Below are 26,244 nucleotides of genomic sequence, written 5' to 3' on the forward strand. Positions count from 1 at the left end.
TACAGCACATATAATGTGTTCTAATGAAACTATAATGCTGTATATTATGAGTACCCATGATTATGCGTAATGATTTATAACAAAAATTGTTACTCATGCCAGTGTGTCTATGAACATAAACATAGTTTTTATGCTTTTTTTTTTTTTATACAAACCCTGTTCTCTTTGGCTCATTTGTTGAGTTAGTGCATGTTTTGTTAAGTTCTTTTTTTCCTTTTAATCATCATTGTTAGTCATCCCTCCACACCAAGTCTTTTTATGCCTTTTTGGTTTGACAATGTTTTAATCTTGTTGTGTCTTAAACAATGTGATTATCTCATTTCATCTTGTTTCATCATTTTAATCTTTTCATGCCTTTGACATTGTTTTCTTCTGCCTATCTTTTCCAACTGATGCCTCTCCTCTACATTTTTAGCAGTCTTTCTCCGCTGAACATTTATAAAGGCTTGAAGACAATGCTCTTATTCTGTTCTAACAGTCTTCTTCTGACAACTGACAAACAAAAAAAAAAAGACAAAAAATGAGGAAAAAATCTAACCCGCTATCACATTTAGGTCATTTTATTTCATGTTGTTCAATACGTTGTAATTTTTTTTGGTAATTTCTGTGACTATTTTAATCATTTTTAGGAAGCTGGAATTAGTTTTGTTGTTCATTATGGAGGTAATTTTTGGTCATTTACTTGACTATTGTAGTCAATTTAGGTCATTGTAACTCTTTTTGTTCATAGTTTTGGTCATCGTTGTTCATTTCGTAAACCATTTGAAGGTCCTTGGAATTAATTTTTGTTAATTTTGTTCATTATGTTGCTTATTTTTTGTTCATTTTGACTATTGTGTTCTTTAGGGTCATATTGGCTCCAAATGATGACTTAGTTCTTATGTTTATTTTTGACTGATATAATACTGGCTTTTATATTATTTATTTAATAAATTCAATCAACCTGGAAAAAACTGGAACAATTTGAAATCTTACTCAACTTTAATTTTACTTTGAGCAACAGGAAGTAGAAGCAGATCTGAGGAGACATTAGACACGTAGAAAGACATTAAAAACTCAATCACATGAAGGAGAACCCTGCATTGAAGCTTCTATCAATTATTGAAGAGTATAATTTGTACAACATACCCTAGCCCCCCACCTCATTTAAATTTTTTTTTTCTATCTCCAAAAATTTGCACTCTTGATTGTTGTTATCTATGTATTTACACCTATTTGCACCCGTGCCTTTGTATGTTCTTTAATACAGATGCCAAGCTGTTTGTATATTTGTATAATGTCAATTAAAAAAAAAAAAAAAAAAAAAAAAAAAGACATTAAAAACTTCTCTTCATCAGTAAAATATTTCATAGTATTCCTCATAAACATCTTTATCCATATTTTGTCACGTTAGGACGTTTCACCCTATTTTTTAGGCCCGAGCCGAGTAAAGCCGGCGCAGGGCCTATTGAGTCTGCAGTGGGCACATGGGGACGAAATCGCCAGTGACGCGGTCGCCTTTCACCACTGTCGCCACTCTCACACATATTCACATTCACGGCACTGAGACAGACATGTGGGGGAGCTCGAGAGCTTTCAAATAAGGCCAAATATGTGGTTGCCATAGAAACGGCTATACTGTTCTTGCTCAGATTCTAATTTTTCTCCTGCTCTTTGAGCTCAATTTTGACCCTCTGAACATTTACGAAAACTCACCAAATTTTGCCTAAAATTCAGAAGTGCAAGAAATTGAATTTACATATAGGTTTCGCAGAGGTCGGTAAAGAAATGTTGCGGCAGCGCCCCCTTGAAAAGTGGAAATGCATTGCGCCAATGGGAGCTCGTCCAACATAAAGTTTGTCGTAGAGCCACGAAAATCGGTACACAGATTCATCATGAGGAGACAAACAAAAAATATTATTATGGCCACGCCCCTAAAACAACCCTTAGTCGGCCATATTGGATTGAAATTTCCAAAATGCTGAGTCAGCGTTTTCGCTTATGTCGTATTTTAACTATCTCCTACTAAGCCGTTTGGCCGAATGAGCTCAAAATCTGTGTACAGTATCTAGAGAAAAGGGACATCTAAAGTTATCCGAATTTTTTGAATCGGTGTCACCGTTTTTGTGTGACGAGGTTACAAACGTTGCAAAGTTTTTTCGAAAATTTGCCGTCACAAAAATTGCTTCAGCTCAGACATACAAACACCGATTTTGGTGAAATTTGACTCAGACGTCTATCTCCCAGGCCTACACCCATTTATTGAAAGAAATTGAAATTTGGCACTATAGCGCCCCCTACAAATGTACATTTACAAAAATTACATCAGTTCGGACATACGAACACCGATTTGGCTTAAATTTGACTCAGACATCTGTCTCCCAGGCCTACACCTATTTGTCAAAAGAAACTGAAATTTTGCACTACAGCGCCCCCTACAAAAATTTTTCATATTTTTTTATTAAAATTTCTTCAGTTCGGACATATGAACACCGATTTAGCTCAAATTTAACTCAGACGTCTATCTCTCAGGCCTACACCCATTTATCAGAAAAATTTGAAATTCGGTGCCATAGTGCCCCCTACAATTTTACCTTTACGAAAATTACTTCACGTTAGACATACAAACACCAATTTGGCTCAAATTTGAATCAGTTGTCAATCTCCCAGGCCTACACCCATTTATCAAAAGAAAATGACATTTCGCTAAATAGCGCCCCCTACAAATTTACCTTCACGAAAATTGCATTAATTCAAACATACAAACACCGATTGGGCTCAAATTTGACTCAGTGGTAAATCTCGCAGGTCTACACCCATTCTAAGGAAGAAATTCAATTTTAGCTGCATAGCGCCCACTACAGATTTACTTATACTAAAATTTCTTTAGTTTGGACATAAAACCAAAGATCTGCCTCAAATTTGAATCAGTTGTCAATCTCCCAGGCCTACACCCATTCATCAGAAGACATTGAAATTTGGTGCTAGAGCGCCACCTGCTGAACGATGGACATACTTCTACTGGACGTGCCCATGGCGAGGGCCTTTAGATGCCGCTTGCGGCTTTAATATTTTTTTCATACTTTATTTACAAAATACTGTATACACATATACCAGAACATGGCATGGAGAAAAAAAACATAATGCTCGAGGTGAGGAAGAAATTAAATACAATTATATAAATAGGTAAGTAAATTAGATAAAATAAAAGTAAAGGAATAAACAAGAAGAGAAAGAAAAAAAAATTACAACTTAAATTCGTCACATAAGGCTTTAGTCTTCACAGCTTTAGGGTTAGTGCAAAAGTTAAGTGTGTCTATATAGGATTTCAAATAAGATTTAAAGACCACAAAGCTGGGTTTCTGATTGACAAATTTGCTTGTATGTATATGAAATTTAGCTAATAAGGAAATGAGATTAAGAATAAACAATTTCCGAACAGGCAAATCAGTAATAAAGCAACCAAATAAAATATCTTAAATTTTGAAGTTAAAAGAAATATCCAGCTTTCTATTTAAAAAAAGATTGATATCACACCAAAAAATGTGACAAAAGGTACAGTCCCAAAACAAGTGAGTTAATGTTTCATCCGAATTATGACCAAATGAGCAAAAAGGGTCAGCATTGATCTTACACTTAATCAGAGCTGAATTAGTTGGATAACACCTATGTAACAGTTTTAAAGATACCTCTCTCACTTTATTGGAAATAAAAAACTTCCTTGGTAATAACCATACCTTTTCCCATTCCACATCAGAATATAAATAACTCCAAAAAAAGATGGAAGCTGGCTTACAAATTGTATCCCTTTGAATCACTTCTCTAAGGCATTTATAATTAGTTTTTTTTAGTCAAGAATGGATCTAAATTTCCTGTGTATAATTCTGATTGCGCAATTTGAGGGGTAATGGTTGTTGAAGGACTAATAGTAGAAGATATCAAAGTTTTTAAACCTGAAGAGATAGCATCAAACACAATTGCATATTCTCTAGGGAGTACCGGAATTTTATATTCAAACAAAAATTCACTATAAGTAAGTAAGTGACCTTCCTTGTTAAACAACTGACAGACAGCAGTGTTCAGTAATCAACCCAATTCTTTAAAAACAATGACTTATGTTTGAAACATATATTCTGGTTATTCCATATATAACATTTGTGAGGGGAAAAGTTATGTTTGTATACCAAGGACCAACATAAAAGTAACCGTTTATGAAAATTAGAAAGTTTAACAGGAAGCTTTTCTATATTGTAGTTATGAATGAATGAATTAATTAATTTATTTTTGGTTTTACATCAGTCATTGTACTCAGTACATCAATTGTAATAAACATAAAAACCAAAAAAGGAATAGGCTAGAAGCAAAAGCTTATTTTTTGCCTATCCTTTTCAACTAATACACTGCTTATGTCAACTTAAATGTGTACAGCATCGAGCATTTACACCATAATAATAACAAATAAAAAATTAAAAAAAAAAAAAAAAGTCATCTTAATACAAAGTTAAATCCTCCTAAAGCCTCAAATACATATGTAGAAATAAAATTCCATAATGAATTTGGGTGTGTTAAGTAAGTACCTTTTGACCCATTTAATCGTTTCACCCTGTTTCTAAACGTAAACTCATAAAACTTTTTAACTTCCGGTTAAATTTCATACGGGCAGCCACTGACCACGTGTATGACGTCATCTTCCCTCGACGGTCGCAACAGGAAGACCCTTACCGGGTTGCATTTTGTTGTGGATAACACCTTTCCACGTCCTTCACTTGTAAAATGTACTATAAATTCAGCGGATTCACACAGAAACTGACGGGAGCGGCTCCTGCCACCGCCTACAGCCCTCAGGTGAGACCGGGTTGTGGGGACAAACCGGATCGGTAACCGCTGTCGATGACCTTCATGTCCGTGTGTTAGATCACATCACTTTACCGGGATCACCGGGGCCTCTAATCCGGTTACAACAAATTTAGTCCTGTTAAAAGTCCAAAGTAGGATGCAGTTTTACCCTCGTATTTCTGTTTTATTCTCCACTAAAGTGTATAAACAAAGAATGTGGTTCAGTTTCAATAACGTAGATTTATTTAGTGATATAGCCTTGGTTACTTAAGCTAAATAGCGCCGTTGTTAGCAGTTTGCATTAGCATGTATCTGTTAACAGTAGACAGATAACACATACACAGCGGTTAATTTAGAAAAAAACATCCCTATTTGTCCTGTTGTATTGAACTTGAACCATTTTCATGTCGAGTGAATGACCTGAAATGTGCTAAAGGGTAAGCTAAAGGTAAACAGTCAGAGGTTAAAGAAGGGTAAGTTATCAAAAAAAAGGTGGGAGAAAGTAATAGAGAGCCATAATACTGTCTTTTTGAGGAAACAAGTCACAACTTAGAGCTATTTTATCACTTTACTACATGTTTTCTTTACTTTTCTATTTCAAGGTAAATTAAGACTTTAAAGTTGGAACAAAATATTCCTTATAGGTGACTTATGATGAAGTAATAGGGGTTTTTTTTGTTTGTTTGTTTTTTTCTTCCAGATTTTCCGGAAACAAAAAAACTTAAAGAGAAATTTAATATTTGATGATTTAGGAAAAAAAAAAAAAAAGGCAAAAAATAATTTAGGCAATTATTTTAGGATGGTGATGAGATACAAGTACTTTGAGGATTATACACATTAATTTTCTGCTACTTTATACTCTGCTACTTTCTGTAGAGACAAATATGTGGTTCTAATTACTTTGTAGATTCACATTGTTATTAGAGAGTAAACTTTACGCATTATTTTTGAGTGTTATGGTGTGTTATTTTAGATTTATCTTCCCAACAGTATACACAGTGATTTAAAATGAGTCCCACTATTGCTTTTAACACTTAAGTGTTAAAGATGAACTGCATATTAATACAAGAGGTCGACTGATAGTGAGTTTTCAAAGAAATAATAATGTGACAATAGTTTTGAACTGACACTGGTGAAGCGATAGCCCTGCTGTATTTAAAAAAAAAAAAAAAAAAAGACACTGAAAACATATCAGCCATGTGTGAAATTAAATGTCTTGGACTTTATTAGAAGCTGATGTACTGCATGTCTAAATAAAAATAAATAAATAAATACCTGAGTACAACAGATGCATTTGAATCACTCTCTAATCTAATAAGATAATTATGAATAAAAATAATGGTATAAATAGTAATAATAATAACTCTTAGCTGAGAATGATTTTTATTTTATTTTTATATAACCTTTAGGCTATTATATTCCCTGTTTTCCACTTCAGACGCCTCATAAAAACCACTGGCCAGGATAATCAGCCAAAACCAGAATCGAGTCTGACTGTCTGAAATTAATGCATCGATAATTATAATCCAATAATATACAGCCCCTGGATAACTATACAACTACTGTGAAAAAGAAGTGATAAGTCAACATTAGGCATAGGCTACATGGAACTTGTAAAGTTGTCAGGGTTTTCTTGTTGGCAAGAAAGAGTGAAGAAGTAAGCTGAAGCTCAACACACAGCAAAACACACATTTTTGCAATAACAAGTAACATATGAAAGAGCATCTGGTGTGGGTAAAAGAGTTAATATTCTAAAACCAGAATATCAAGGTCTGTGATGTTGAGCAATCACTTCTAAATCTGTGTGTTCCTCTGAAATAAGCCATTCTGCATTTTTGGAAGCTGATACTTTTTTGCAATTTGGCCTAAGAAGGGCTAAAGGTGCAAAAACTTTACTTGTAGCTGAGTGTTTTTATACTGTGGTGTCTGTTTTTTCCAAGAGGTCATGGAAAAAGAAAAAGCTGAAAGCCAAGTAACCAAATTTTAAAAATAAATCTTTATTCAAGATATAGATGCATATAAAACATTGAAATTTTTTGAACAAACATCAAGATGTCAAAAAGAAAAATTGTTCAAATAAATAAATTAACATTATGCAAAGGCTTACAGACACAAAAAAGAAAAAACAATTAAATATAAAGATATAAAGAAAAGAAAATACAACAGAGTAAATTCATTCCATTTTGGAGAGCTGTTTATACATTTTTTCGAATTCTGTCATTAAGACTTAAAAATTTAGGAGTGTTTTGGCATATTTACTTTTGTGTATGTGGAATTTACCAAATAAAATTATCAGATTAACAATAAATTCATGTCATGTTAAAATATATAAGTACATTTTGAGATGTTATAGCTATATTATTATTACATTTAGATACAATAAGGTTTTCAATTTTAGATCAAAAGTTAGACGAATAAGTATGAAGTGGTTTCAGGATTAGAGTTATAAAAGTTCCATCCAGTTAACCATATGGTATCATCTTCACCCTCCAAAAATGTGACACTGAAAACACGTAGTACATGTCTGAAATGAACTGTCATGACATTATTATAAAGGGGATAATTGTTGAACTGAGCATCTAAGTTAAAGTGGTAAATTCTGCTATAGTTTATTCTTTATTCCACTTATTTATTCTTATTCTATTTTTTACCTCTTTTTAAAAAATGTATGACATTTAACAAGGTGAGATAGAAACAGTATCTGAATTCTCTGTATGTCCTATGCATCCAGTGAATTCTCAATAGAAAATATATGAATCCTTAAATACCTGATACCTGAATGAGCGTTAAATCAGAATATAGCCTAAATGGATTAGCTCTGTGGTGATAACTTCTACATTACAGCAATGCAATGTACTAGTTGGGGGTTTGTGGAAAAAAAAAAACATTTTGTGCAATTTATTTCTATTAATGTTCATTGAAAGCGTTAAAAAATTAAATCTTCAAGTAGCTGATATAACCATAGAAGTAGAAGTGCAAATGTATCTGTTAGTTTGAGGAGAAATAAACTTTTCTGCATATTCTGGGTTGAAACGTTTGTCATTTTAGTCATGAGATGAAAAGATATTCTCATGCTGTTTGAGTTTGAGCTGATGTGTTGATTGGAATTCAAAGTCATTAAGATAAGATAAGACTATTTATTCCACTGTGGGGAAGTTTCACAGTTAACAGCAGCAAAAATACAACAAGCAAGTCCAGAGAAAAAGACAGACAAAACCACAAACAAGTGAAAATCTGAAGAGAAAAATAAGATTTTTTAAAAATTATTATTGTATTTTAAATTATATATGTACTTAGACATATGGGACCACACAGGCACAATACAAAAAAAACAAATTATACAACAAACCTACAGACCTATGAAACGCACAAAACAACAACACAACAACAAAAATAAACTCAAATAAATCAACTCCTCCTTACAACGCTCAGGGCTGATTAAGAGTTAATATAATGTAAACTAACAAATTTCTCCATCAAGAGGACATAGGAGACAGCAGGACACTCTTGACAGTAGAGAAAAAAGGATTCCATTGATGATAAAACTAATTAATTTGTCCACGAACAGAAAAATTAATCTTTTCCAACTTTTAAAAGAAAAATAAATCATGCACCCTTTGCACAAAGGTGGGTGGCAGAGGTTCCTTCCACTTAAAGAGAATCATACGACAGGCCAATCATGTACAAACAGCGATCAAGAAAAATAAAAAATTTGGTATTTCTCTGAATAGATAATTAGAATTAAAAATGTACTATTATTTCCATCATCATACCTGTCTATTGACGACTGGGAGACGTTCTGTGCTCAAGCTGCCATCTTTATTTTCCAGTATGACGTGTTGTAATTCCTTTTTTCCGTTACTGCCTCATCTCTGAACGCTTTGTTCCCTGAATCCTGAAAGGTTACTCCTATCTGTGCATCTGGCCTTCATGAGGCTTTACAGCCAAGTTGAAAAATTCAGTAGCTCCTCAGAGCGTCTGCCAGATGTGACCTTTACTGCTGCTCCGTCTTTTATAAAACCACCATCTTCCAGCAGTTTATGCTGACTTCCATCTGTCCTGTGTCTTACTTTCCAAAAGAACCTGTCCAACCTTTACATCCCTTTCCTCAGATGAAAAATTAGCCCATAACTCGCAAAGTTTGGTGCCATTTTCCAGACACTGAACAACAGAAGCTGGAAAAAAGATGTCAGAAATTCAGAGAAGTGAAGAAATGTTTATTAAACGATCTGTCGCATCATCTCAGAAATCTGTGAACTAGTTATTATGTGGAGTTTGTACAAAGCACGATCCTCCATTAATACCAGATGGTTTAAAGGGTTGTGATAATGGAAGAAAAAGGCACGTATATGTTCCCTGAACACATCGTAAATCTTTCTGATCTTAACCTTTAAAGTCCTAAACTGCAGACGGGAACTACAAACATCTACTGATCTAAGCTGTTTAATACCTGTTGATCCATTAATCCTGTCAATACATGTCAGTAATTGGTGTAAAATACAGTTTGTCGTCTTTTCATGGTCATCAGATATGACCCATTTGGACGTTCAGAGGCTCAACATTGAATTATCAGTAAAACCCGTGGAGTCTGAGAAATAACAGTAGTTGTAGATGCTTGTATTTATGTTCAGTAAATAATATAGTTTGCTAAAAAGTCATTTTTTCCTTGTTTTCTGGGTATTGATATATTAACCTTTGAATTTACTCTTACTTCTTTGAATATATACATAATCTGTGAATTAAATATAGGAAAATACCATATTTTCACTGAAAAGTGCAAAAAGCAGAGGATAATATTATAAATGGTGATAAATCTCCTTAGGAAGGGTTGAATATATATTAAAAAAAAAAAAGATATTGAAGTTGCTACAAAAATGTCAAAGATTATCAGTAACACTGATTTCAGTGCATTAGTAGCTTTTGTTTTAGTGCGGGACCCTCATGACAGAACAGCTCCACAGACTTGTCATGTTATTTGATTCGACATAGAAAATACTAATACAGTGAAATCAGTATTATTGATTATCTTTGACATGTACAAGTCTCTGATATAAAATGCCACATCCCTCCACTGTGTATTATATGGAAAATATATAATATTTTGTTGTTTTTTTCATAAAACAAGTAATATATATTCAAACTGACATTTAATGGATTTAAATTCTTAATGACTGAATATTTGGTAGTTTTGAGCTAAGATGAAGTGGTTTAAGAGATTTATGCAGAAAAAAATATTTTAAAATATTCTTAAAAATGCTGATTTTTATAGCAGAGGGTGTAAAAAGTGTCAGTAGTGTATAATAGACCTGTAAAAAAATTAAATAGAAAAAAAAGGAACATTTATGCCATAAACTGTAACTCAGACATAATTAGGCCTGTGTATTGGCAAGAATCCAGCGATACGATACAAATCACAATACTAGGATCACAATACGATATATCACGATATATCACAATATATCACAATACTGTTCAAAAGGCAATTTTTTTTGCTTGTTTCTTTTTTATGATTATTTCCCTTGAAAAATTGAATTACAGCAGAAATGTGCACAAATACTAAACACATTTTTATTTGATCACTACAGGATCTAATGTTATATCACAGAATGTTCGTGTGTTCAAACTGAAATGATGTTTTACAGACATTACAGTTTCAGATCCTGTTCAAATGTTCATATTTTGTTAGTTCAGAACTAACATCAGAACAGTATTTTAGTGCAATCCCAACAAGGAACTAACATTATTGAATAAGGGAGAGTGAAATAATAATAAATAAAAAAGAAAAACAACAATGAACCACCACAATATCTGCATTTGAATAAATACCTGAAAATATCGATACAGTACTTTTTAATATCGATACAGTATTGTGAAATGAAATATCGCAATATATTGCAGAACCTATATTTTCTAACAGCCCGAGACACAATGATCATCAAATTAAAAAAAAAAAAAGACATAAATGTACAAACATGGTCAATATAAGTTAAAAAACACCATATTTTACAGTAGTTTTCCCTGTAAATTCATTTATTCTCAGACAAAAAAAACTGTGAATTAGATTGAACCAAGTGAAATGGAAATCCTCCTGAATCAGACCGAGACTACAGAGATACTGAAATAAAACTAAATAACCTGGTAAAGGTCAGGTACCGCAAAAATCCATCTCACATCTCTGATCAGGTCGATTTCACTCAGGTTGAACAGATGTTATCCATGTAACCACAGTTATGGGAGCATCTTGATCTGTTCACCACATGTCAACATGCATCTTTCCCATGATTCCTTTCTGTCACAGCGTGGCCTCGAAGTCATTATGAGCCTCTTTATAGAAAACCCGTCTCGTCTTCATTACATGTACAAAGACAAGTTCCTCCCGCAAAGTCTTGGCCGCGATCGTACGTAAAAATAAACTGCTTTCCCTGCCTCTGCGTTTTCATATGTCAGATTTAATTTCCTCGCTCCCACACGGTCCTCCTCCGCTCCTTCTAACAAGGTAATGGGTGATTCTTAAAATGAGGTGGGTGAGAAACGTCCTCCAAATGACAGGATACTGGATTAAAGAGGCACTTTTTGTACTTTGTTAACAACCCAGAGTCCCAGTCTGTACCGTCTGAGAGCTGCTGATGTTCTCTGACTGGAAAATACAATGACGATTAAATAAGTATCGATCCAAAGACAGATAGAGATGGACAAAAGTATGCGGACACGTTGAATTCAGGTGTTTCTTTTTTAACACTGGGATAAATGTCTTTCTATACTGGGATAAATGTCATAGCATTAGATTAGTGGTTCCCAACCTTTTTTAGCTTGTGACCCCATTTTTAAAATTTTTTTTTTTTTTTTTTTATAATTCACTTTTTATTGGGGATGTCCGATATTGGCTTTTTTGCCAAAAACTGGTATGCCGATATTGTCCAATGCTTAATTTTCGATTCCGATATCTACAGATACTGCTGCCGATATATGTGGGATATTAAACTAATTTTAGGTAACATCACATATCTCCTGTCATGGAATTAACACATCATGCTTAATTTTATTGTGATGCCCCATTGGATGCATTCTCAAATGCAACAAGGCGTTCAAAATGTAAACACTGTCTGTGCAAAGAATACATACTTCAGCTGAAGTTGTGGAAAAAATGCCATATTAATTTATTTTCTCTCCCTCCCTCCATGAGTCTATTACAGTGTGGCAACTCTACTGTACAGTTTTGAAAACTGCACATTTCTTCCAGCTACAAACAATGCTTCATTTGCGCGTCGGTAAATGCTGGCGAAATCAAGGCATTATTTTATCGGTTTCAATGATAGGCAAAAAAAACGATAACGATATTCACTGATATTACATTTTTATGCCAATATCGGGCCGATAATATCGGTGGGCTGATATTATCGGACATCCCTACTTTTTATTGTTTTTTCTTCCCCTTCACCCATCAAACATCCCACAGTGATACAACAGGATATGTTTACAAGAAAGTATATCAATAAAAATATAAAAATCAAATGTATAAAAAACAAACAAGAAAAAGCAGCAAAAAAAAACACACATTCAACAAAACAAAACACGAAACAGACAAAAAGAATTACACAAACCTACAGAGTACCGTCAGTTTTGTTTTACAGGATATGTTGTTACATTTTAACTCTTTCCAGGTGACATACGACCGAGGCCAGGACAATAAAACATTTATCATAATACATTGTAGTATCAGAATACCAAGCCCTTAAGTTATTATAGGAAGACCCAAGACTGCACACTTGGGTTTTCATGACCCCATTTTAACATCACAAATTTCTGACGACCCCAGACATTCAAGATGGAGACATTTTTTTGCTAAAATTAATTTGTTTTTGATCATGTAATAGTTTGCTATACTATGTTGCAAATAAATGTTAATTTTAGAGGACATTTGGTCCAAATAATGTATATAATGCACCTTTCTCGTGTCTGCTTCTCAGTTTGAAGATGTCTTAGTGGGACCAGGCAGGCGAAGAAATATTTCCATTCTCAGTTCGGTCCAGTTTTCTGACTGCGACTGTGTCCGGGCAGGTTGAAGCGTGGTAATGCACGCGGTCACATGGTCGGGTCAATCAAGATCTGCCCTCTCAGATTTTATATCCTGTATTTTATTTGAACTGGATTTTTATTAGGAAAAACGTGTGGTGATTTAATTGTAATGAAATTTTTTTTTATCAATTACTAGAAATTTCAGGTGACCCCAAGGTTGAAAAACACTGCATTGTTCAGTTTGGTTTAAATTGTTATCTTTGCTTCCAAAATGCCTCAGAGATGATTTTCACTTAATTTCTTTCAAAATATATATATATTTTAAAATCCATGACTATGATTTTAAATGTTCTACCTCTAAATTTCTAAAATATTTTTCATGCTCTGATTGTGAATAGTCATTTTCTACCACAACTAACCATCTACTTTCTTCACATCTCACTGAGGAAGAAACTATACTGATACTGTTAAACTTTAAGGACATACTGATGTTTATAAATTATATGGACAAAAGTATTGGGACACATCATGTCTACAGCTGTAAGATGTCCTGTTCATGAGGATCTGAGATAAAAAACATCAATATGTTCTAAAGTTTAATGGGAGAGTTTTCTTAAAAAAAGATAAAAATTTAAACCAAACTAACCAATGCAATGATATTTATCCCAATATAAAACTAAATTATGTCATTAGTCATTATTGTTTTGTATCCCAGACCCCTGTTAGAAAAGAAACACCTGAATTCAACATGTCCACATACTTTTGTCCATATAGTGTAGCTCCGTTTCTACTTTACTACCCCTGGTTGAATTGTACATCTCTCTGCATAACCACCTTTTATCTCAACACCATTATTAGTATTTCGGTTCTAATCCACTGTGGTAAAGTCTGGCTGTTTACAGTAATTTGCAGTTGATTGTGTTGAGACTAATAACACGTCTCTGTCGTGTCCTGGAGTCGCTTTTTAATAACCTTCACAGAAACAACACCGCTATTAGAGGCAGTTAGGTTCAATATAGAGTGAATATTCTGCAGGAGGTGAACAGATTGTAATAGTTCTGTCGTTTATATTCTTGTTGCTGCGTGTTATCAAAGATGGATATGATAATAATGCACTTTATTTCTGTATAAAATCAGAGTTGCACAGCGATTTACAGCCATCACATAAAACAGAGTGATAAAATACATGGAAAACAAGCAATGAAAGGTAATAAAAAGAAGAATAAAAATAATACTAGAGATACAGTAGAAAAGCAGATGTTGTGTGGCAGATGTATGTGGAGGAAAAAGAACTATATGGTGACCTTCAGCTGGGAGAAATGGACAGAAATTTAAAAAAAAACCAAAACATTTCATTATTATGAATGATTTATTATTTTAATCAGCTGTTTTAAAACTATAAATACTGGAGGAAGAACAATAGTCAAAAATATGAAAAAACCCATTCACTATTAATAAGAAGCAAACAGGTTTTTGTTGAGTGGGAAATGTCTCCAGAGGAATTATATAGAGTTTACAATTTAAGCATTTTCCACATTTTCCTGAAAGCTAAACCTCTATTTATTGAATTAATTCCTATGATACCCAACTCCAAAGTGAAGTCAATTTGTTTAGAATAAACAAAGAAATAAGAGGAGGATGGATGGATGGAGACAGATGAATGAATGGATAAAATAAAGTTAGAAAACAAAACTAAACAGTAAAATAAGAAACAGAAGAATTTAGTATAAATCAAGATGATAGAGATTGCACCACTTTGCATTAAAAGAGTATATTTTACTTACTGCCCATTATTATAAGAATGATTTTGCTGCAGCCAATTCCATTCTACACTTTGTATATATTCAGTTACAAATACACTATTTTTATAGACTTTCACAGATATACATACTGTTAATATTATAAATATTGTGGCAATTCATATTTTAGGTCTATTTTTAGTATATAATTATTGTATTGTAGTTCTATTTGTATTTTGTTTTGCTAAATTTTATATTCTATTGTCTTATTTTGCTTTTTAGTTTTCTGTTGTAATTTTATTTTCTGACGTATTGGCTTTTTATTCATATGGTTGCATGAAGTGGAGTAGCACTCATAATGACAAAGTCTATTCTATTCTATTCTTTTTTTTTTTTTTTTTAATTTTTATCATATTTATTTAGAAAAAAAAAACAGTTAATGTTCATAATGAAACTTTATGAGATTATAGAAATAAACTTTCAACTTTTTTCCACGTGTTCAAACATTTGATTTGTCCAGATCACAGGTGTCAAACATACGGCCTGTGGGCCAAAACCGGGCCTCCCAAGGGTCCAGTCTGGCCCGCAAAGATATTAATGATCATTTTAGTTCAGGCTCCATATTCTATTCTATTCTATTCTATTCTATTCTATTCTATTCTATTCTATTCTATTCTATTCACATATTATTTACGTATTTGCATATAGTTGTACTGAACGTCAAACTAACTCATTCCAGCAGAGACATGATCACTAGTGACTACATTATGTTGATACTGTGAACATATTCTATCGCTGCTCCTTTGTCTTCAATGTCATTAATCATTGGTGGTTTTTCTGTTTCAGGGGCTGAGGCCGGGGGTGCCTACAGAGTCGCCGACCATGATCTTCGCCACACCCACCAAAATAGTGTCAGAGGGCAGCGCCGTGGCAGAGTTCATGGGCAAAAACAAGGTGGCGGATCTGCAGAAGATATTCCAGGTAAAGAACAGCAGTGGATGAAACGAACTGAGAGGCAGAAACCCTGAAACCGGTGGAAAGTTTGTGTCAAATGTGTAGTTCTTCATGAAACGGCACCACTTTTATTTTATGCAACATCCATAGGTTAGTAGAATTCTAAAGACAGGGGTGTGAAACTCACTTAGTTCAATATTTCCTTAAAGTTTAACACCTGAATTCAACATGTCTCAATACTTTTGTCCATTACTGAGTTTCTACATCATGTCATCTGGGCCATATATAAATAGATGACATGATGTATATAATAGGAAATACACTGTATAGACAAAACTATTGGAAAACTTTGAATTCAGGTGCTAACGAAGAAAAATCCCCTATTGAACTTTAAGAGAATATTAATGTTTATGAACTATATGGACGAAAGTATTGGGACACATCATGTCTACAGTTCTCAGATGTCTTGTTCATGATGATTTGAAATAAAAACATCAATATTTCCGTAAGGTTTTTTCTTCCTTAAGTGAAATGTGAAGAAAGTAGATAATAAGTTGTGGTAGAAAATTATTTTCAATCATAGCATGGAAAATATTTTAGAAATTTAGAGGTAAAACTTTTAAAATCATAGACATCGATATAAAAAAAAAAACAGCGTTGAGAGAAATTAAGTAAAAACCATCTCTGAGACAGTTTGGAAGCAAAGATAACAATTTAAACCAAACTAACCAAAGTAATGATATTTATCCCAATATAAAACTATATTCTGACATTAGTCATTATTGTTTTGTATCCCAGATCCCTGTTAGAAAATAAACACCTGAATTCAACATGTCCACATACTTTTGGCCATATAGTGGAACATCCATTAGGAAAATAATAAATAGGATTCTTATGGAACTTAATCCTTGTTTACACCAGACTATTAGTTCTTTGGTAATTTTATTGAGGTTTTTTGTAGTTTAACTTTCCACTCAAGCCAGATCAAACTCACCTCTTAGAGATAAAAGCAAAAATAACTTAAAGGTGCCGTATGTAGGATTGTGGCCAAAACTGGTACTGCAATCACATTCAAAATACTGTAGGGCGTGGTATCCTCTCCTCCTCCCCCCAGACGAGGGGTTGCCAGATCCAGCATGAGCGTCTACTACTAGCATTTCCACTAATCCTTGCCACCACACCATAAATTTCATACAAAAAAATCATCACCAGACTTATTCTACATAAGTCTAATAGATACAGTCTACTCTCGTTATACCGCCAACTTCCGTTCACGGCCAAATTGGCGGTATAGCGAAAATGGCGTTACAACGGGTTGCGTCCATAATGTGCATGTCTTTACTATATGATGTCTATGCTGCCTCCGTTAACCCGTTCTAATTACGTTTCTAAATAAATCTTGATTCTGTTATGTTGTAAGGCAGGGATCGGCAACCTTTAACACTCAAAGAGCCATTTCGACCCGGTTTCCACGGAAAAGACAATACTGGGAGCCGCACCTCGGAGGTGCCACGGTGGCGCACCTCGGAGGTGCCGCGCCGCGCCGCTGGCGGTATAACGGTCGGGAAATCAATGGTATAAGTGTTGTTTGTGCATGGAACTGGGCTGGCGGATGGCGATAAGCGGAAATGGCGGTATAACGGCGGGCGGGTTAACGAGAGTAGACTGTAATAGAATAGGACAAACGTTCTGCCCACTCAAATGGAAGTTTGTGAAGATTCAGGAGATAGGGAAAAGGGAAATGAGCCTTACTTCCGCGAAGTACAAGCAGCACGGATTGCCACCGTCTCTTCACCAGGGCCAGGAGAAGAGACTGCAGCCCAGCCCTGGGAGGAGACACCGACAGTCTGGGACCGGGTGAAGAGGCCACGGCCCCGGCTCTCAGTGGTTCTTAGAGGTGGTCAGACTAAGGCAGAGCCAGCGTCGGTCCTCAAATTCTTTTCTGCTTTCAGCCGTCTCCATGTTTCAGAATCGTCTCCTATACATTTCCTTGTTTTGTTTCTCACTTTGTCACAACATATTTGGAAATAATCAGAGTCCTTTTAGGTTTATGAACGTCAGACATTTATGATCAGAAATGTTCCAGCTGCAGCTCAGAGGGAACTGGTAACCTGGATACTGGAAGGCTACTGACTGTGATTGGAAGACAGGCGATGGGTCATCATCAGACCAAAACACACAATGACAACATAAACATCATTTCGGGGCTGACACTGAGCTTTTCAGATGCAAATATTCTGGCTGGACTACTACTGTCAGTGAGATCAGTATTTGAAATGAACAGGATTCCTTAATGTCTGGTGACACTCAAGGCCATTTTATAATTACTTAGAACATAATTCCAACATACTGCACCTTTAATATAATTGGAAATATATTCCTTTATATATAAATAGGATAAATATGTTCCTATGTACTGTATTCAGCCCTAACCCCACCTCAGTGTCCCTGAACGGTGCCAACTTCTCACATAATTTGCATTTTCGATTAAAAGTTTGCGAGAGATTTCAGTCCAGAACAAAATGTCTAATGTATGAAACAGTGTGTAGGGTGTTGCAGAATTGCAGATGAAGTGCAAAGTAGAAAATGTGCTTGTACATTCGGTGCCTTTGTTTAAGTCAAGTTTAAACTGTACCCAGTGAATAGAAACAAACGGTAAGAACAGGTATTAGACGGCTAATGAATGTAATGAGTCATTTATTTACACAATTCCAGTAAACAGCTGAAGTATCCGTTCCAGATCTGCTTCCATGTAACAGAGAGGCTCCAAACTGATGACTGTGCAAATCCAATGCACAAATGTGTGAAAACATGGAAATTTCCTGTCCACACCTGTGCTCTTCCTTTTGGCTGATTTCAAGGTGACACCTTCTAACGTCTTTTCGGTGCCAGCGAAATGTAATCGCACTCAGCCAATCAGGATGGAGATAATTGAAAGCGGTCCGCCCAATGAGGGTTCATGACCTGCCAAAACATTTGTTTGGCTGCGCAGACGTCAATAAATCAGCGCTGACAGTCGAATCAGCATTAGGAGGCGACTGGTAATCACTTTTTTCTGTGACCTTAATGGCATTTACACCCCCTCAACCCCTCACGTCTCATCAGAAGGCGGGGGGAGGGTGAGAGGCTCTGGGTCTACGCCATAATCTCTCAAATGAACGGAAATCACCCTGACGACGGCTGCAATTTTTCTAATTGTAAGGAGCATTTTTAACGCGTCCCAGCGAGCCACTTAAACCCAGAATGTGCAGAGCCTCAGGCCTTGCAGCCAAATGGCACATTGTAGAAAATATTTCATTATAATTAAAGTGTCTGATTTTATTGTACAAACCTGGATTTTTCAGTAATGAGTCAAGAAATGTAATTTTGAGCAGAAATTTCATAGAGCAATGTTAGGAGAAAAGTAATTTAATGGTCAGCTGTGATTAGAAACTTTTTTTTTAGTGTTACAAGGGTAAAACAGAAAGGAAGGATCTGATGCAATGAATTCAAATGTCAGGCTGTTCATACAGAATATAAACGACCATCCTGTATCCAGAAAATGTTAAAGTATCCAAACTTTCATTCTATACGCTGAGGTTGCAGAAAGTTTAATATATCACCAAATAATTCTTCACTTTTTATTGGTTTTTCTGTCTTTTCACACATTAAACATTTTACAGTGACACAATAGGCTGAAATCTAAAGAAAAGAGAAATTAAAATATAAAAATCAAAGGTTAAAAAAAAAAATGCATGTTTTTATGTTATTCCTGTGCCCTTTTTTTGTCTGCATAGTTTAGAGTTGACACGTGATTGTTTAGTTCAGTTGTGATCAGTTCTGCACATGAAAAAATACTTTTTCTGCCATAACAACTGTTACAACCCAAAGGTGAAACATATTTAAAAAGGACACAAGAGTCAAAGGGTATCATTCAAAAAACATGTTTTTTATTATGTTAGATTTCTTTTGTTTCATTCTTCGTAGTTGACTTGTAACTTCTTTCCTTTGTTGGAACGAGCTGTTTTTAAATAACCAGAACAAACCCTTAAAAACCCAAAGTAATAAAAGAAAAGACTAGAGTGGACCGGCCAAATAAACATAAGGACAGGCCAACCCTAGAAGCTGCCAGTGCACCGCTACCATACCCAAAAAAACAAGCCACAAATTAAGTCCTAATGAAAAGAAAAGCAAAAACAGGACGTCTGGATCCACCTGGCCAAACAAAAAGAAAAAGCCAACAAAAGCTAAGAGGCAGGCATGAGGTAACCAGCACAGAGTGGAGGCTCGCCTGGACATGCACCCCCCCCCCCCCCCAAACTGAACGCTGGAATGGCTGAGGAAGTAGAGAGAGAGAGAGAGGAGAGAGAGACACCCCCCCCCCCCCCCCCGAGGTGCTCGACTATATAGTACAAGTGGCACCAAACTAATTAAGCTTAAACATATAAAAATAGAAGAAATACTACAAACGGACAAAAGTATTTAATCTAGAAAAACACAATTAACTAGGCAAAATATCTACAAAATTATTATACAAGAATAGACAAAATAAACAAAGTCAAAAAGAAGGAAAAGACTAGAAAAATAGTGCATTAACATGTCAACGCGACCGGAAAGATGTCAAATTGGGGAGACACTGAGATCTGCCAACTGTTGTCACTTCAGGCGGAGGACTCTATCTATGCTAACATTTGTGGAACAGTCAAAGACTCTGACAAGCTAATATTGCTAATATTTCTGACACAAGTTATATGTCACACTGTACCAGTGGTTCCCAAAATTTTTTGGCTCGTGACTGCATTTTAACATCACAAATTTGTGGTGACCCCAGACATTCAAAACAGAGACTTTTTTATTTTTTTGCTAAAATTTATTTGTTTTTGATCATGTAACAGTTTGCTATACTATGTTGCAAATAAACATTAATATTCGAGGACATTTAGTCTATATAATGTATATTATTATGGACGGAGGCAGAAAAGCCAGAAAAGAGAATTTGATTTTCCTTGGTCAGAATATGTACAGTCAGTCCAGCTTGGATTTACAAGGCTGACAATTAACACTGAACAAACAAGAACCCAAACTAGAAGCACTCGGAGAGCGCAGACCTCCGCCAAGGCTGATCAGTGGCCCCCCCCCGTGGGCCCCCCCACGCCAAGGAGGTTATGTTTTTGCCAGGGTTTGTGTGTCTGTCTGTTTGTCTGTCCGTTAGTGTGCAACATAACTCAAAAAGTTATGGACAGATTTTGATGAAATTTTCAGGGTTTGTTGGAAATGGGGCCCCCCCCGTGGGCCCCCCCACCCCCGATCACCACCAAAATTTAATCATTTCTTCCTTATCCCATTTCCAACAAACCCTGAAAATTTCATCAAAATCTGTCCGTAACTTTTTGAGTTATGTTGCACACTAACGGACAGACAAACAGACAGACAAACAAACAAACAAACCCTGGCAAAAACATAACCTCCTTGGCGGAGGTAAATATGAAAGAGCTGCAGCATCTGAAAAACTGACCACAATGAACATTTAACAGATGAACAGAACCACAGTGCTGCAGTTTCAGCTTCAGTTTGTCATGTCTTTTATGTATTGTGATTGTCTCTGTCAAGTCACCGTATATTTTTAATTAGTAAGTTTTATTTAGATTTTTATTGATCACTAGAAACTTCAGGCAACCTCAGTTGAATTCCAGGCGACCCCACATGGGGTCCCGACCCCAAGGTTGAAAAACACTGCACTATATGCTGCTCTGCGTCATCGCCCCTTTGATTCCTGAACGCAGGTCCGCTGTGTAAAAGTCCAGCCTGTCTCACCTCTGTTACTCCTTTGGCTCAGCTGTGGAAATCAGACAATGGTGGAAAAAAGGTGGGATCACCATCTCACCTTTTTTCCAGGATCTCTGTGTCAAAGTGACTAGAGTTTCATGCTTGTGTGACAGCAGGTTGTACTACGTCACATTCACATTTGTAAAATAACATTGTTTCTGTTTCTTCCAGACGGCCGACAGCATCCCCGTCCATTTGAAAGGAGGAATCCCAGACAGACTACTGTACCGCACCACCATGGCCCTGACCATCGGAGGCGCTATGTACTGTCTGGTGGCTCTGTACATCGCAGCCCAGCCTCAGAATAAGTGACCAACGCAAGATTCAGGGTGAGAGGGATCCAGCTTCGACTTGTTGCTGCTGCGTCGCCTGTGAAATCAAGTTTTCATCATCACATGATTTGCCGCCAGTTAAGACTCTTAGGAATCACGATGATGACGATCAGAGGTCATCGGGGTCGGAGCAACGCATAAATTATAGTGTTTGTTTTCTGTGTACAAAAAGAGTTCTACGTCAATAAAATTTAACAATAAAACAGTCTTTAACAGTCTCTAATTTTATTTCCTCCTAGTTTGGCTTGAGTTTGACACACAAGATTATAAGATTTCTCAACATAAAAGTGGAAAAAAGTATGAATTTTGCTGCTTCTGCTTCTTGAGACAAAACAGGCGTTAGATGGTGACATTCATGACTCTTCCACAGATTTTCAGTCTTTTCAACACAATTACTTCAACATGATGGAATGGAGACAACAAATATGCAAAAGTGACTTCAGTTTCATTGTCAGAATTTGAAATGTAGAGAAAACACAGTAGAAAATACAGAAAGGGGACAGATTGTAGACAGTTTAACAAGTGAATGAGGGTCTTATGTCCCAGAATGTGAAGTTTCAGTTCAATATGACTCTCAGATTGTTCATTGTATCACGTTTGTAACTTGTGGGTTTCAGTCGGGCTGTTTCAATGTCTGTCGCTTCAAAGGAGCTGCTGCAGTTTACCTGTCGGTGCCATGGATACCATCATTTTGGTGGGCCTAGTTTAATATATAACTGATACAGTGACAGATTTTTGTGAACTCATAAGGATGTTTTTGATGGAAACCAGCTACAGAGTGATCTACTAGATGTATCTGTGGATCCTCTGCGCTATTAAACTACCCACAGTCCTCTCTGTTAGCCTTAAGAGTTGGCTACAACCCCAAAGAAATCCTCAAAAAAGAATAGTTGATTGCTTCACCAGTGAAAAAATGCATTAAATCTATGTCTGTCGCTTCAAATGAGCTGCAGCAGCTCCCGCTCCTTGCCTGTCGGTGCCATGGATACCATCATTTTGGTGGTCCTGGTGGATTGGTTTAATAAATCACTGATGTACTGACATATGCGTAGGCTTCTTAAGATGTTTTAAATGGAAACCAGCCACAGACTGATCCACTGGATGCATCTGTGGATCTAGCCTCGACTTGTTGCTGCTGGGTCACCTGTCAAATCAAGTATTCATTGTCATGTGATTCACTGCCAGTTAAGAGTCTGGGGAATCACAATGATGACGATCAGAGGTCATCGGGGTTGGAGCAAGACATAAATTACACAGTTTGTCTTCTGTGTACAAACAGAGACCTCAATAAATTCAACGATAATTAGATAGATAGATAGATAGATAGATAGATAGATAGATAGATAGATAGATAGATAGATAGATAGATAGATAGATAGATAGATAGATAGATAGATAGATAGATACTTTATTGATCCCAAGGGAAATTCAAGTATTCAGCAGCTTTACATTCAGCACAAGAAGACAAAAAACAAACAAACCAAAACACAACAGTGGGTTAGTATCCAGGTTGACTTTAAGGTTAGTATATAAACTCTAAAAGACACCTGCTAAAGAACTACTCTAAAAGGGCTTCCTATACAATACTGTAAATAAAGACTTCTGATTGTATTTACACATTTCAGGGCGTTGATATAAAGTGAAACAGTGATTTAAGTGTAACAGTTATTAAAGTGTTCTGCGGTGGTTCGAAAAGTGGGTGTAATCCAACTACATAAGGTGCTTGGATATTTTAAAGTCTCATTGAATCAGTCGATTCTCTAATTTTATTTCCTTATAGCTTCATTTGAGTTTGCTGGTTGCAGCAGAGGCATCATTAATTTCAATCTCTCGACATTTGCAGACATAAGAGTAGAATATTTCTTAACATAAAAGTGTAAAAAAGTATGCATTAGCTGCTTCTTGATCCAGAAAACAGGTGTTAGTCTGGCTGTTTCAATGTCTGTTGCTTCAAAGGAGCTGCTGCAGTTCCTGCCCCTTTCCGGTCGGTGCCATGGATACCATCATTTTGGTGGTCCTGGTTTAATATATTAGTGATATACTGACATGTTTGGACTCTTAAGGATGTTTTAGATGGAAACCAGCCACAGAGTGATCTACTGGATGTAATGGATCTGTCTGTGGATCTAGCTTCGACTTGTTGCTGCTGCAATCAACTCTTCAACATCACATGATTCGCCGCTGGTTAAGACCCTTAGGAATCATGATGATGACGATTAGAGGTCAGAGCGAGGCATAAATTATGGTGTTTGTCTTCTGTGTACAAAAAGAGGTCTATGTCGATAAAATTTCACAATAAAACAGTCGATTCTCTAATTTTATTTCCTTACAGCTTGATTTGAGTTTGATGGTTGCAGCAGAGGGATCATTAGCGTCAATCTCTAGACATTTGCAGACACATAAGATTATAAGATTTCTCGACATAAAAGTGCAAAAAAGTATGAATTAGCTGCTTCTTGAGGCAGAAAACAGGTGTTAGCTGGGCTGTTTCGTTGTCTATCACTTCAAATGAGTTGCTGCAGTTCCAGTCAGTGCCATGGATACCATCATTTTGGTGGTCCTGGTGGACTGGTTTAGTATTTCACTGATATACTGACATATACATGGACTCATAAGGATGTTTTAGATGAAAACCAGCCACAGAGTGATCTACTGGATCTACTGGATGCATCTGTGGATCCAGCTTCGACTTGTTGCTGCTACAATCAAGTCTTCATCATCACCTGATTTGCCGCTGGTTCAGACTCTTAGGAATCTTGATGATGACGATTAGAGGTCAGAGCGCGGCATAAATGATGGTGTTTGTCTTCTGTGTATAAAAAGAGGTCAATGTCAATAAAATTTAACAACAAAACGGTCGCTGATGCTCTAATTTTATTTGCTCCCAGTTTGACGTTTGCAGCAGAGGCATCATTAATGTCAATCTGCAGACATTTACAGACACATGATGTGTATAATTAACCACAGGCCGTTATCTGTCAGTTTACAGATGCTAAAAGGAGCAGGGATTATTCCATGTTCACAGCTTGCAGTCGACTCGCCTCGACACGATGGAAAGGCACCGTCTGGGACACGACGGCTGCTCACTTGGCTTCGGGTCCGTCTCGTACTGTCAGATGCTCATCACTTATGGAGTTGTGTACGACAGATACGGGGATTCTGATGCAGACAGACCTGCTGGTATTTCCACCACAAGCTGCAGAACGGCGCTGAATCAGACTCTGGCGTCTCCTGCGTGATGTGTTTTAGGAGTTTAAGACGAACAAATGTTAAAGCTGGGGAGAGATTTCACTGTTAAGTATCACACAGGAGCTGAAGAAAACACTTGCACTATGTTCACACATGCTCAATTATGACTTTTTTTTTTTTTCTGAAATCTGCTTTTTTTTCCATTATATTTTTCTGTTTAAGTTTATTTTTAATCTCATTCCATTTAAGAACATACACTACAAACAAAAAGTTAGGGATATTTCAGGGGTCTTTTACCTCCACCAAGAGGCTTATGTTTTTGCTGGCGTTGGTTTGTCTGTCTGTCTGTCTGTCTGTGTGCAAGATAACTTGAAAGTTATGGATGGATTTGGATGAAAATTTCAGGTCATTTTTTGTCATTTTTGCCATTTGTAAATAAAACAATGTCTGGTCATTAAAAAAATGTGTTTCAATTCACACACAAAAAAGTAAAAAGTGCTGTGCAAGGATCCCAACTGAAAAAAACAAAAAACAAAAACCCAAAAATTAAAAATATCCTTAACTTTTTGTTTGTAATGTAGCTTCTCTCTTACATTAAATATAAACAGTAGGTTATCTATTATAACATGTTCATTGTGTACAGTGAAATGAAATATCAAGTTTTGAATTTCCTGCAGATTTATTCATGTGCAAATCTTGTTTTTTTCTGTCTTATTAGTGTATTCTATTTATATTATTTATTGCTTTTATCTCTTCACACTTTACTTTTTTTGCTTTTCTAATCTAATCTAATCTAATCTAGTCTAATCATTATGTTACTGGGACCTTTTTATATGACTTTGTACGTCCTTTTGCAGTTGATTTGTTGTGTACATTCATTCTTTCTACATTTTCTATTTCAAGGTGAAGGCCAAAAGTTAGACATTTGTGTATTCACACTTCAACATGACTAGAACAGATCCAACATGACAAAATAAGCATCAGTAACTTGAGAATAAATGATGATTTTAACTTTTACTACAACGCCTATAAAAGATGACTCTTCATATTTATGGAATGTAAAAAATAAGACATTAAAGGTTAATGTAAAGAATGAAATTACATTTTTACTTTTCTTGAATAAGTGTATTTAGATACTTTCCATCACTGTTATGTGCCAGTTGAAAATGGGGCTTCTTTAAATATTGTACGTATGTTTGTAATTAGGGGTGTAAGAAAATATCGGTTCTGCAATATATCGCGATATTTCATTTCACAATACTGTGTCGATATTAAAAAGTACTGTATCGATATTTTTAGGTATTTATTCAAATGCAGATATTGTGGAGGTTCATTTTTGTTTTTCTTTTTTGTTTATATTTTATTTATTATTTTTTAACACTCTTTTATTAAAT

At 35.6% G+C, this 26,244-nt stretch overlaps 1 protein-coding gene across 1 annotated transcript; it reads left to right on the forward strand.

Moving 5' to 3' along the window:
• Positions 1 to 4,667: 4,667 nt before the first annotated feature.
• cox7a2l (cytochrome c oxidase subunit 7A2 like) lies at positions 4,668 to 21,869 on the forward strand. The gene is made up of 3 exons (XM_030122214.1): positions 4,668 to 4,824; positions 15,417 to 15,551; positions 21,501 to 21,869. The coding sequence occupies exons 1-3, from the start codon at positions 4,753 to 4,755 to the stop codon at positions 21,639 to 21,641; spliced, it is 348 nt and encodes a 115-aa protein (XP_029978074.1). The 5' UTR covers positions 4,668 to 4,752; the 3' UTR covers positions 21,642 to 21,869.
• Positions 21,870 to 26,244: the final 4,375 nt, after the last annotated feature.

This window comes from Sphaeramia orbicularis, chromosome 19 (genome assembly GCF_902148855.1).
Source record: "Sphaeramia orbicularis chromosome 19, fSphaOr1.1, whole genome shotgun sequence".
NCBI classification, from domain to species: Eukaryota; Metazoa; Chordata; class Actinopteri; order Kurtiformes; family Apogonidae; genus Sphaeramia; species Sphaeramia orbicularis.

Excerpts from the sequence above, each read along its gene's own strand:
- cox7a2l (XM_030122214.1), top strand. The coding sequence starts at position 4,753 with ATGTACTATAAATTCAGCGGATTCACACAGAAACTGACGGGAGCGGCT. Across the intron at positions 4,825-15,416 it reads CCACCGCCTACAGCCCTCAG|GGGCTGAGGCCGGGGGTGCC; the intron begins GTGAGACCGGGT and ends TTTCTGTTTCAG. Across the intron at positions 15,552-21,500 it reads ATCTGCAGAAGATATTCCAG|ACGGCCGACAGCATCCCCGT; the intron begins GTAAAGAACAGC and ends TGTTTCTTCCAG.